At 49.1% G+C, this 13,948-nt stretch overlaps 1 protein-coding gene across 1 annotated transcript in view; it reads left to right on the plus strand.

Moving 5' to 3' along the window:
* The first annotated feature begins 4,810 nt into the window (after nt 1-4,810).
* Nucleotides 4,811-13,948, plus strand: part of TPCN2 (two pore segment channel 2) — a 35,086-nt gene continuing 25,948 nt past the window's right edge. Inside the window, exons 1-4 of the mRNA XM_083164538.1 lie at nt 4,811-5,112; nt 8,691-8,752; nt 11,649-11,725; nt 12,493-12,670. Coding sequence (XP_083020664.1) covers nt 4,935-5,112; nt 8,691-8,752; nt 11,649-11,725; nt 12,493-12,670 — 495 coding nt within the window. The 5' untranslated portion in view covers nt 4,811-4,934. The remainder of the gene's footprint in view (nt 5,113-8,690; nt 8,753-11,648; nt 11,726-12,492; nt 12,671-13,948) is intronic.

Consider the following 13,948-nt stretch of genomic DNA (forward strand, 5'->3'; position numbering starts at 1 on the left):
AATGGATGACCATCGATAGCTACAACAATCGATGGTTATCCAAGTAATATGTTACTACTATCGCAGGGCAGGGTGCAAAATGGCAGGGTGCAAAATCACCATCAATGGCGTCTGCACCAATGCCTATCCCTACTCAGCAACAGCCAAATACCTTTACTACCCCTCATGCCCACACACCTCTATCACTGCCCTGCCTCCTGTTCTCCTGCCCCGTAACTTCCGCCAATGGGGACCCGCTAACCCTGTGTTGCCCACATTCCCCTATCATGCTTTACCACCCAGCCTCCTGCTCTCATGCACCCTAACTCCCCCCAATAGGAGGCGACACTGACTCCTGTGCTGCCACGCTGGTCCCTCACCCACTGGCAGAAGCTGCACAGTGTCCCCCATCCTCCTCTTTAGTCCCCCTTATGCCCACACACCCCTATCACTACCCAGCCTCCTGTTTTCCTGTGTCGTGACCTCCGCCAGTGGGGAGCCGCTGACTCAAAAACACCCTACTATACTATTGCACACACACACCTAAACAACACGCACACACAGCCCCCCCACACCCACAAATGTCACTGTACCCTCCACACTATCAATGTACATCTTACTCTGTAACCGCTTTTTAATTAAACAATACAATACACACCCCCTTCCACATCATATGCTCTCTATTTAACACATTTCACCTATAACTCAAGTTGCAATACAGGCATCTGTCATACAATTCTAACCATATGTCTCACAATACAAACGTTCACAAATTAAGGGGGCGCATCCCCTTACGCCGGTGTGAAGAGCGCCCGTAGGGCACGATGAATCACCTAGTTTCATATATATATATATATATATATATATATATATATATATATATATACACTGTTGCTCTCAATTCTGGAGACTTATAGGTCACCTGGCTTCGTGTTCACACCTCACCCATTAGATGAAGCCATTTTGTGTGTCCAAACATGTTTTTACCCTATCAAAGTGACTTTGGGAGTCTGGGCAGGTCCATGTGATGTCATGACATTTTGAGGAATATTTTAGGTAGCCAGGATACCTTGCAGGGCCCATTGGAACCTGCTAGGCCGTATGCAGCCTCCTAGGGTGCCTTGTGGAAAATCCACCTCTGCAAGGTAGCCACTACTCCTGCAACAAACTAAAATCCAATTATATAGCATTTAGGAGTATTATTTATATCTACAATATACAAATGTAAATACTACCAGAGCAGGGGTAGCCAACTCCAGTCCTCAAGAACTACCAATGGTTCACGTTTTCCAGGTCTCCTCAAAGAATCACAAGTGAAGTATTTGGCTCCACCTGTGGATCTTTTCAAATGTGTCAGTCAGTAATGAGTGCAACTGTGTGCCTGTTAGGTGAGCTGGAACAACATAAAATGTTGGAGGACGCGCTCCACCGCCGCTCGCCACGCTTTGGGGTGGCGTGGATAGTGGGGGGTGCAAAAAACATCATTGTATAGCTAATGTAATGGCATCGCACACCCTATAAAATCGCATGCGATTTTGCGTGAGGTGTGATGCGATCCCCTGGGGCACACAGAGCAGTGAATAAATTACATTAAAAAATCGCATCGCACGGCACTAAAATGGCCCATGGGATGCGATTTCCCTACGTTTGCGTACGTACAAAATCTGGGCGCCGTTCTAGGAAACAAGTACCGTTTTTTTTTTAAGGGAAAGCTCCAGTTAAGAGCAGGACAGTGACACCTAGTGGATTTGGCAGATATATGCATCACTGAGTTTTACAAACTCCTAGGGGCACATTTTATCCTGAAACACCTAAGACCTCTTATTGCTGAGCTCTCTCTCCCCCATCCCATCTCAGGCCTCTGATTGCTGAGCTCCCTCTCCCCCACCACACCTCAGACCTATGATTGCTGAGCTCCCCCTCCCCATCCCATCACACCTCAGGCCTTTGATTGCTGAGCCCCCACTCAGACCTATGATTGCTGAGCTCCCCCTCCACATCCCATCATACCTCAGGCCTCTGATTGCTGAGCTCCCTCTCCCCCATCACACCTCAGGCCTCTGATTGCTGAGCTCCCTCTCCCCCATATCATACCATCTCAGGCCTCTGATTGCTGAGCTCCCTCTCCCCATCACATCAAACCTCAGGCCTCTGATTGCTGAGCTCCCTTTCCCTATCCCATCACACCTCAGGCCTCTGATTGCTGAGCTCCCTCTCCCCCATCACACCTCAGGCCTCTGATTGCTGAGCTCCCTCTCCTCATCCTATCAAACCTTAGGCCTCTGATTGCTGAGCTCCCTCTCCCCATCAAACCTCAGGCCTCTGATTGCTGAGCTCCCTCTCCACATCCCATCAAACCTCAGGCCTCTGATTGCTGAGCTCCCTCTCCACATCCCATCAAACCTTAGGCCTCTGATTGCTGAGCTCTCTCTCCCCATCAAACCTCAGGCCTCTGATTGCTGAGCTCCCTCTCCCCCATCACACCTCAGGCCTCTGATTGCTGAGCTCCCTCTCCCCCACCACACCTCAGGCCTCTGATTGCTGAGCTCCCTCTCCCCCATCACACCTCAGGCCTCTGATTGCTGAGCTCCCCCTCCCCATCCCACCACACCTCAGGCCTCTGATTGCTGAGCTCCCTCTCCCCCATCACACCTCAGGCCTCTGATTGCTGAGCTCCCTCTCCCCCATCACACCTCAGGCCTCTGATTGCTGAGCTCCCTCTCCCCCATCACACCTCAGGCCTCTGATTGCTGAGCTCCCTCTCCCCCATATCATACCATCTCAGGCCTCTGATTGCTGAGCTCCCTCTCCCCATCCCATCAAACCTCAGGCCTCTGATTGCTGAGCTCCCTCTCCCCCATCAAACCTCAGGCCTCTGATTGCTGAGCTCCCTCTCCCCCCATCAAACCTCAGGCCTCTGATTGCTGAGCTCCCTCTCCCCCATCAAACCTCAGGCCTCTGATTGCTGAGCTCCCTCTCCCCCATATCATACCATCTCAGGCCTCTGATTGCTGAGCTCCCTCTCCCCATCCCATCAAACCTCAGGCCTCTGATTGCTGAGCTCCCTCTCCCCCATCACACCTCAGGCCTCTGATTGCTGAGCTCCCTTTCCCTATCCCATCAAACATCAGGCCTCTGATTGCTGAGCTCCCTTTCCCTATCCCATCAAACATTAGGCCTCTGATTGCTGAGCTCCCTCTCCCCCATATCTACCCATATCATACCATCTCAGGCCTCTGATTGCTGAGCTCCCTCTCCCCCATATCATACCATCTCAGGCCTCTGATTGCTGAGCTCCCTCTCCCCCATCAAACCTCAGGCCTCTGATTGCTGAGCTCCCTCTCCCCCATCACACCTCAGGCCTCTGATTGCTGAGCTCCCTCTCCTGCGTCACACCTCAGGCCTCTGATTGCTGAGCTCCCTCTCTCCATCCCGATCCGATTTTCCTATGTAATGTATTCAGTGCTCTTTTATTTATTTTGTATAGGGCGTACAATGACATTAGGTAAACTATAATGACATACAATGAGGTTTTAGGCACCCCCCCCCACACCACCCCGAAGCATGGTGAGGGCAGCGAGCCCCGCGATTGGTGGCGGAACGCGCCCTCCGACTTTTTCATACCCCCCACTATCCACATCGGTATGGAGTTGATTTTATATAGTGTGGCGAGCGCAGCGAGGCACCGAGCCCGAAGCATGGCGAGCGCAGCGAGCCCCGCAAGGGGACGCAGAATACATGTAAAGTAATCTGCGTCCCCTCTCGGGGCACGCCGCGCTTCGTGCTTGCCACACTATATAAATTCAACTCCACGCCGACGTGGATTGTGGGGGTATGAAAAGGTCGGAGGACGCGTTCCGCCGCCCCTCGCGGGGGTCACTGCGCTCGCCACACTTCGGGGTGGCGTGAATAGTGGGGGGGTGCCTAAAACATCATTGTATGTCATACAATGATATAATTGTATAGGTAATGTAATGCCATCGTACACCCTATATATGCAGGAGGTGCGATGCAATGCGGTCCCCCGGGCTAAGAGAGCAGTGAATAAATTACATAGGAAAATCGCATCGCACGGCCGTTATAATGGCCGTACAGTGCCGTACGTAAGAAACTTGGGCGCTGTGATAATACACAAGTACCGTACATAGCTTTCCCCTCATATAATTCCGCTCCTTGTACAGTGCATGGGATCCACATACTAACAATCTATTAGGTGCAAAGTTTGCTATAACCGATAGCAACTAATCAATAACTTGCTTTAATATTGTAGCTTGCATGAGACAGATAAAAGCTTCACGCTGATTGATGGACGTGGGTCAATGCACATTTGCACCTAAATGCGATAGTAACTAGCATTAGCAAATAACCTTCACGCCCCTATTGATTTTCTCAGTGCCTACAGGGATGCTCTGTGCTGTGCAGGCCACGCCTTCTGATTGATGATGCCAGTTCGGGGCCCCCAAACCCTGCAGCACTGATTAAAAAAAAATTCAAAAGGGATTTACCTTATGACCATATACCCTAGGTAATTGAGAGACACATGGATGGCCTGGCCACTATACACGTGATTAGTACTTCCAGCGGCTAAACAACTTTCGCAAAGTGGACAAAAACTTTATTTCCTATTTGATAAAGTTTTCTGAATAAAAAAACACATGTGTAGTCGGGAGATGTAGTTCGCAGAGCCCTCCCAGACACGTCACCGGACAGTCCACACCTCTCACACCTGAACTACATCTCCCGGCGTGCCTCGCGCCCATGGCCGAACTACAGCTCCCGGCATGCCGCCCGTACGCAGCCAGTCCCCAAACTACAACTCCCGACGTGCGCCGCGCCACCCTGTTCCGTGCACCCAGCTGACCGTGTAGCAAAGTTCTGCTGCTGTCAGACAGAGCCGGAGACCGGAGCGTGCGAGGTGCCAGGAGTGGTCTGTGGCCCCGGAGTGGTGGGACGGCATGGAGTCGGATTCCCTACTGCCCCCTTTGGACAGGAGCTGGTGTGCGGACCCGGACTTCACCTGCTCCCTGGAGGGGGACCCCAAACCCAGGACCGGCTCCTACTCCTCTACTGCTGGTGCTGCCCTGGGGCTCGGAGGGGTGCCCAGGAGGAGCTCCAAACTGGAAGCATCTGCTGGTGAGAGCTTAAATGTTATATATATATATATATATATATATATATATATATATATATATATACACACACACCAAATAATAAAACAACTCATTTTTTCCGGGTCCTGATGCTGCAGAGTGTTCCTAACCCTAACCCAAAACTGTAACTTAACCCTCCCAGCGGCGTCTAACTCTGACCGTCAGCATCTTCAGAATGTCATCATTTCACATGTCGACATTGAGAACGTGTGGATAGTATGAGGATGTCAACTTGGTGCCTGTTGATAGTTTGAATAAAGTCGACGTCCTGGTGTTGACATTGTGGTGTTGACATGGTTACTTTCGCCTGTTTCTGTTAAAACTCGATTTTAATTTGTATTAAACATTTAGGGGCCCATTTGTTAATGAGTTTTAGCTATATAAAAGGTGCTTCAACCAATCAGATTCTAGCTGTCAAGTGTTCGATTATCTTTCACAATGAGTTTTAAATAGCTAAAAAAAAAAATTTTGATCAATGGGCTCCATAGTTTCTTCGTGTTTTCTTGCTAGTGAATGTAAAATGAAATATATTCTGTTTAGTCAGTGTTACGTATCCAGATTTGGACACGGGTCTGTCCCAGAAGAGAGGTGACGCTTCCCACAGCGACCTGGCAATAGCACGTATACCCCTTATCGACATCATTTTTTAGTTGAAGTCCTTGCAGTTTCCTGTCAGCATCTCTGACAATCAACAAGTCGCAGGGGCAAGTGGTGCAGGGGTGCATCTCAGGGCCAGTGGCTTCTGACATGAGCAGCTTTATCCCTCTCGTCTTAGTAGCCCCAAACATTTTTTTGAAGAGAAAATAAATAAAATATTGTTTGTAAAGATATTTTTTGATCAAGAACACAATATAATAGGGTGTGGTATGCGGTTCCGACAGTCAGGATCCCGACAGTCATTAGCGCGACGTCGGGATCCTGACTGCCCGGACTCAGACAGTGTGGCCAGAGCAACAAAGCCCCTTGCGGGCTCGCTGCGCTCACCAGGCTGCGGGCACTGTGGCTCGCTACGCTCGCCACCTATTTTATTCTCCCTCTATGGGGGTCGTGGACAGTCGTCGGGAACCTTGCAGTCGGTGTTTTAACAGTCAGGATCCCAACGGCGAGTTAATGACTGTTGGGACCCCGTCCGGCACCCATATAATATATGCGTCCCAATAGTAATACCCCTTTCAGACTGAACTGTGGACCCGGGTTATTGCTGGGTCGTTACGCCACAATCCCATGTCGAGGTGCAGTGTGAAAGCGCCACCCCGGGTCGAGCAAAGTGGTATTTTAAACCCAGGTCGCGACCAGGGTTGAACACGTGCTGACCCGGGTCGAGGTACAGTGTAAATGGGTAACAATCCGGGTCCCGCTCACACTCTGTCAGCTCCAAGAGCTGCTTCCTCCCCCGCCCTCCGATGATTGGGACGGCCCCGCGCCCTAATACCGGGTGTGACCTGGAATTTGGGACCGATTGTAGCTTGATCGTTCGAGCGGTGGACCGATGTTGAAGCTTTTCGCATGCACATATTCGCTCATGCCCAATATGTGTGGGCACATTTGGCGATTAACATAGTCTCTGTGGCGCTCTTGAACTAGGGGGGGGGTGATGGAGGTGGGCAGGGGACGTTCGGATGTGGTGGGGAATCCACATGTGAACGCAGGCAGGAACCTGCCAGCGCAGTCTTCGGAGCGGTACACCGCAAGTCTAAGTCAGCTTAAACTGACAGATTTGCGAGCACTGCAAAACATCCATTCGTAGTGCGACGGAGATATTAACAGGATCGTCACGTGTTCATTATAATACTAGTAAGACTTCTTGAAGCTCAAACCAAAGCTTCGGAAGCTAGTCTGCTACCTTCTGTGTTTGTGCATGTGTGAGAACGAGTTTCGGAGACACACGGACACTAGAAATATATATATGGGATGCAGTTAGTATCCCGGCGGTCAAAATCCCGACGCCGGAATACCGACCGACGAAATACCGGCACTCTGTCCCTCTATGGATGTCCATGACACCCATAGAGGGAGAATAAATGAGTGTGCCGAGCGCAGCGAGCCCGTAAGGGGGGGCGATCCACGTCCTCCTCCTTGTCGGGATTTTGGCGGTCTTGATTTTGACCGCCGGGATTTCCTGCCGATCCCATACAGTGGGAGCCACGGCCATCTATGTCCATAATAGGAGTAAGTGAGTAATTGGATTACTCTGCTAATCCCCTACTCTATTGTTCTATGTATTGTATTGCAGCTGAGAACAATAGAATAGCCATGGCCGAAGGAACAAAGATGAAACTGGCTCCTACTGTGTGTATATATATATATTGGCATATCCCAAGTTGTGCTGTTGCTATTGAGAAATCGGGATAGTGTAAGGGACAAGCTGCTGTGGGAATGCCTCTGAAAACTAGTAATCTGTTTTATTACATGTTCAGCCACAAATTATTTTTAGTATGTGTCATATGAGGGCCTGTGCCGCACCCAGCCTTTATTCATGGGAAAGATTACAACATGATTGTGAGGTTGCTGCTTAATAAGAATTCTATTGTTGCAGATTTGCTGCGTGCTTCATCTCCGCCTGATTAGTCAATACACCCCACTGTCCGTCTCGTGGATTCAATACACCCCACTGTCCGTCTCGTGGATTCAATACACCCCACTGTCCGTCTCTTGGATTCAATACACCCCACTGTCCGTCTCTTGGATTCAATACACCCCACTGTCCGTCTCTTGGATTCATAGCTGCGCACAGACACCCCAACGCTGGGACTGTCCAATTCAATCAGTCTGTGCCCAGTTTGTGGTCCTGTCTGCTGTTGCTGTAGGGCAGGGACATTCTTATGGGGTTTTCAAACTGGCGATATTTCCCGACACGGAACCATCGCCACTCACCTGTTCAATGCTGCTGTTATTGAATAGGTGTCAGGTTCAACTTTTTCTTGTCGGATCTGTGTTATTCAGATATGGCCCGGATTGTGGAATTCACGGCCGCTTCCCAGCAATCCGCGGCTTTTAATGTGTGGAGAAACGCTTTTTGTTCTATTTGAGGTATCTAGACTATCCAGGAGAATGATCTGGGGTGTTGCTCTATTACTTCTAGCACACTCTGGTCTGTATCTCAGTTGTGAGATGCAGTCCAGAGTGTGCTAGAAGCATCCAAGACCCCAGACCGGAAAGAATAACTAAACGGGCTGTGACAGGTGCGAGGGGCTAGAATGAACACTATGTGTATGTTGTATCCGCTACATTCATCAGTAATATATAAAATAATTGAGTAATAATGCAAGTTTACAATGGGGTAATTCAGACTGAATCTCCCATCACTACGCTACTTTTTGTTGTTCTGCAAATTGGGTGCAGGTGAGCACCTGCGTTATTGGGGCCCGCCCAGCGTTTCTGTGGGCGTGCCCACCGTTTTTTTGTGTGAGCGCGCCCATGAAATGCAGGGTTCCCTAATGTCTGTGCTTTCACAGACAACCCATCATGTCTGTTTCCCCTCCAATACTGAATCTCCTAAAGGGGTGATTGATGTATGGCGCACTTACACGGAGACTGAAATACTTCTGTTCCTTTCCCCAGGAGCTGTGGATGAGAATCTGTATGTGAAGCAAGCAGTGGTCTTTATAGAAGATGCAATCCAGGTGAGTAGGAGGCCCTGATACCAGAACCTGGATGCTGGTTTGGAGGCCCTGATACCAGAACCTGGATGCTGGTTTGGAGGCCCTGATACCAGAACCTGGATGCTGGTTTGGAGGCCCTGATACCAGAACCTGGATGCTGGTTTGGAGGCCCTGATACCAGAACCTGGATGCTGGTTTGGAGGCCCTGATACCAGAACCTGGATGCTGGTTTGGAGGCCCTGATACCAGAACCTGGATGCTGGTTTGGAGGCCCTGATACCAGAACCTGGATGCTGGTTTGGAGGCCCTGATACCAGAACCTGGATGCTGGTTTGGAGGCCCTGATACCAGAACCTGGATGCTGGTTTGGAGGCCCTGATACCAGAACCTGGATGCTGGTTTGGAGGCCCTGATACCAGAACCTGGATGCTGGTTTGGAGGCCCTGATACCAGAACCTGGATGCTGGTTTGGAGGCCCTGATACCAGAACCTGGATGCTGGTTTGGAGGCCCTGATACCAGAACCTGGATACTGGTTTGGAGGCCCTGATACCAGAACCTGGATGCTGGTTTGGAGGCCCTGATACCAGAACCTGGATGCTGGTTTGGAGGCCCTGATACCAGAACCTGGATGCTGGTTTGGAGGCCCTGATACCAGAACCTGGATGCTGGTTTGGAGGCCCTGATACCAGAACCTGGATGCTGGTTTGAGGTTTATATTAATCTTTTCCATCCAATTCCTCAATGACTTGTGTTCATAGCATCTTCTGCAGTCGGTTATAGGAAGTACAGTATTCACCTTTTGCACTTTTCTATTTTATTTTCATATAAATAATAAATATGATTGCATTTGGAAATGGGATACGGTCATTGCGTCACCAGCAAGTAGGTCGACATGCAGGAAGGTCAATATGACTTAAGGTCGACAGGGTCATTAGGTCGACAATCAAAAGGTCAACATGTATTTCATGCCCTACCATAGTGCTCGAAGCATGCATGGGGGATGTGGTGCTACTTTTTAATGTTTATGTTGACATTCAGGTAAAAAAAGTGGAAAAAAAACAACCCCATGTTGACTTTTTTAAATGGCGATCTTAATCATGTTGACCTAATGATCCTGTCGACCTATTGGAGTCGGGAGCGCTCTGGTGTTTGGGCCCTCTGCCGTTTGTTTGCCTGTATTTGGACACATGAATGGCCGAGTGCGGGTGATCCTCCCCGAGTGGCCCTGATCCTCCCCGAGTGGCCACGGGGAGGATCGGCAAGGGGCGAGGTTGGGGGGATGATCAGTGACAGGGGGGGAAGGTGGTGCTCCAGTGGTTCACTGCTGGAGGCACCACTGGCACACACTTTCATTACAGTGGCATGCTCAGCCCAATATATTTCCCGCCGTACCACCGAAGGGGTTAAATCAATTCCCTATAATTGTGTCATCAACGCATTTCACTCCATTGAAAAAATAACTAACAAAGGATAAAGCATATTGCCACAAGGCAGGATGGGATTCATGTGACAAGTCACTTAATGGACCATTCTACCACATGTATGAACAATGACGATATAATACATTATATATACTGTATTGTACACTATGAAAGGCTTGTCAGTTTCGTAACCTCACTGTGCATGAACTCTGCAACCCTACAGTGCAATTCTGCAGAGCAGGCCTGTCGCTACTACTGTGCCAGCTCTGGAGTCCGTGGCTTGCCCCATGGGCGCGCAAGTCCGTGGCTTGCCCCTAATACGATCTATAGTATTATGGATTTATTTAATCAACTTTTTTCGTGTATATAAAAGAAGGATAATCCCGCTGCTAGCTATATACCCTGGATGTATATACCGCGCACATACTGTAAGTATCCGCCATGGTCCAGCTGGTAATGTGAGACTAGGTAGGTGCACACAGACTTTGTATTCAGTGCATAGCACCAAGTGTATCTGTCCTCAAGTGACTGAGAGCCCAGCCGGCTTATCTCATGGAGAACAAAGTTATTTTTGTACTAAATTCATAAAACAGTCAGTTTAGTAAATTCCTGGCTACAAGGAGATCTTTTCTTGTGGACAAATTAGAGGTCAGGGCCATAATACTGCCGGACCCAGGATTTCTGTCTTTGCCATCACTTGTGTATTGTGAATCCGGAAACGAAAGTCCCGGCTGCTCTGTAACACCTACAGATCTACCCCTATGCACCTTGTCTCAAGTCACGTCACCTTTGGTGCGCCACAGCCTATAGGACTTGTGTATGGGAAACGTCCCACCAGAGATTCTTACTCAAAATATGTCTTTGCATCACTGATTCAAGAAAAGTACACTGCAGGGGTACACGGAGTGCTTGCAGGGGTACACGGAGTGCTTGCAAGGGTACACACGAACTGCATTCACTGGCATGTGCCAGGCCGTGTGCCATACATCATTGTGCTTAAACTGCAACTTTACCCAAATCCCTTTGTGATAAAAGTACTAATCGTGTGTCATAAATCTAATTGGGGCCTGATTCAGTGGCATTTGCAGCTTTTCGAGTGTACTAATTGGGGTCTGATTCAGCGGCATTTGCAGTTTGGCTAGTGCAATCTGCAGTCTCTCGCCTGCCGGGGACCGCCCAGCACAGGGCAAGTCCACCCAGCATGTGTTAAGCCCCCTGCTGCCAAAGCATGGCACGCAGCCACCCTGAAAATGGTATGGGCACGTCTGCATTGTCCAGGCCGCACCCTCTTAACACCCCTAAAAGGATGCAGTTGCAGTGGTACACTTGGCACATGCGCGGTGGGTGCTGCGTATGCGCAGTGTGTGATACTTCTGTGTGTGATACTGAATGAGGCCTGATGTACAGTAAGTAATAAATACAGACTGTACCAATACTAACCCATTGTGACATGTAACTTACATTGGCATGAACACGTTCTCTCTGTATATGCAGTACCGCTCCATAGACCATCGCGTAGACCCGAACTCTCTGCAGCTGTATCAATGGTACTACTCGGGCGTGTGCCAGTGGTGAGCGCCCACATTGTTTTATTCTTATGTTTAATTTCAATTATTATTATTTTATTTTCCATACTGTACACAATATTTGATTACAGGATCATACCTGTTCCCGGTTTTGGTCAGTCCCCTGCCAACAATACCCTTGTTGACCCTTCCAAAGGACGGGTGTATGTCGACCAATGTTTGTTATCATATGGCTTATCTAAACATGGCAGGACCTGTGCCCCCTACTGGGCAACCCTCTCATTCCTGCAGGCTCCGGCCTCCTCAATCAGACCATTGTATGGCTCCCTGGCCGTAGCTGTCACTTTACAGCCGCACTGTAATGATGGAATGTTTATGTACATATTCCAGGGATAGAGATCAAAGGCGGAACGCGATATATATTATTCTCACACACAGAATAATTTGTTTTACTGCTGGGAAAAGTCACCAATCGTGATTGATAGTAAAATCCTCACTTTCACGTCCTTCAGACATATACAGCCCGATTCTCATTCGCACGCAAGTAGAAACCTTGTTGTCTGCATATTGCACGTTCGCCATGGGAAGGAATTGCTAATTCGGTTCAACATCCATGTCGCCGGTTCACACGGGAGCCATTCTAATTTGCATAGCCACACCCACTCTGACCACCTGTGCTTGTGTCTGGTGATGCCCCTCTTTCTTTCATTGAAGCCACTCCCCTTTCAGTCCTCCCAACTGAGTGACATCTGGAACTAGGTGCACATTACCGTCAATGTTCCTGATTTTATGTTGCTTTTTTTTTTTTTTAGGGTTTTGAATGTGACCATCTTTGTGAACCTGGCGCTTGCATTTATTGAAAAGCCCTCGTCCCTGACTGTGTCGTCAGATGTGCGCTACCGCAATGCAGCCTGGGAGCCTCCCTGCGGACTGACCGAGAGCATAGAGATCCTGACCTTCCTGCTCTTTATTGCAGATCTTTCCGTGAAGGTAATAATGTCCGTCGCTGCGCTTCTGCTTTGCCGCAGATAACATCCATTGGTTACATTGTGCTCCCCGTGGTTGACATCATGCGGTACATGGGTGTAACCTGCCGCTTCACCGCACACAGTGACTCAGCTCAAGTCCTGTCCGAGTCTTTTCAAACATGTTACTTCCTTATTCTCAGGGCTATTTTTCAGCAGGAACTGAGGCCCTTATTCTAGTTCATTCTTTCTGACAATATTTCTTAGATGGACAAAACCATGTGCACTGCAGGTGAGGCAGGTGTAAAACCCCACCCAAATCTAATTATCTCTGAACAAGTAACACCTGCCTCACCTGCAGTGCACATGGTTTTGTCCATCTAAGAAATATTTTGTCAGAGTGAACTAGAATAAGGGCCACAGTTCCTGCTGGAGCCTGCTGAAAAATAGCCCTGGTTATTCTAGTTTCTTGTGTTTCATGTTAAGGTTTATATTCTGAATTTATAAGAAATGATTCTAACTTCCACTGTTCCCACCTTCCATGTATCGCTGTCGGCGCTGGTCACTGCGAACATCCACACGGTTGCATTTGTCCTACTATGTGCAGAATACTGATGCAATGCAGACACTGCTTTATCCAAACTGCAGGTTGGTCGCTTTCCTGACTGCATTAGCTAGGGACAGAATCCAAAAACGGGCCTGATTCAGTGATGGTCACGTCTGCAACCTGTAAATTGCGACGCAGAACCCTTCCCTGGTTTTAAATCAGTGCGTATAGTTGTGCATTGATTCAGATTCCTATTTGTAGATGACGTAAGACTGGTTAGTGCGTCATAATACGCCCCCCCTGTCACAAAATCCGCACCAGTCCTAGGGAAGGAGCATATTTTTGTCTGCGTTTGGCCTCCAGTGTGGCCGATAAAATGACTGTATACAAACATTTGGCGAAGATCACATACGCATCTTAGTAGTCACTAATAGGGCCCTAAAGGAGACTATAATGTTGGGTACACACCAGGAAGACAAGGGTCCGATCCCATCAGTCTAGATCCAATTCTGACCGATTGGATGTAGATTGTGTGGTGATTGGGCCCTTTTCTGTCCTGGTGTGTACCGATGCCGATCCGATGCGCGGCCCCGCGGGTCGGTCGTTATTCAGATCCTACCTGCTGCAGGTAGGATCTGGAAACGACCATACAGCCGGGTGCAGGTCGCCATCGGATCGGACCCGCTCACGGTGCACATCGTGAGTGGGTTGTGCCCCCCGCATCATCGTGAGCGAGTCGGAAGAAACACTGACGAC

This window comes from Crinia signifera, chromosome 11 (genome assembly GCF_055691185.1).
Source record: "Crinia signifera chromosome 11, ASM5569118v1, whole genome shotgun sequence".
Taxonomy (NCBI): Eukaryota; Metazoa; Chordata; class Amphibia; order Anura; family Myobatrachidae; genus Crinia; species Crinia signifera.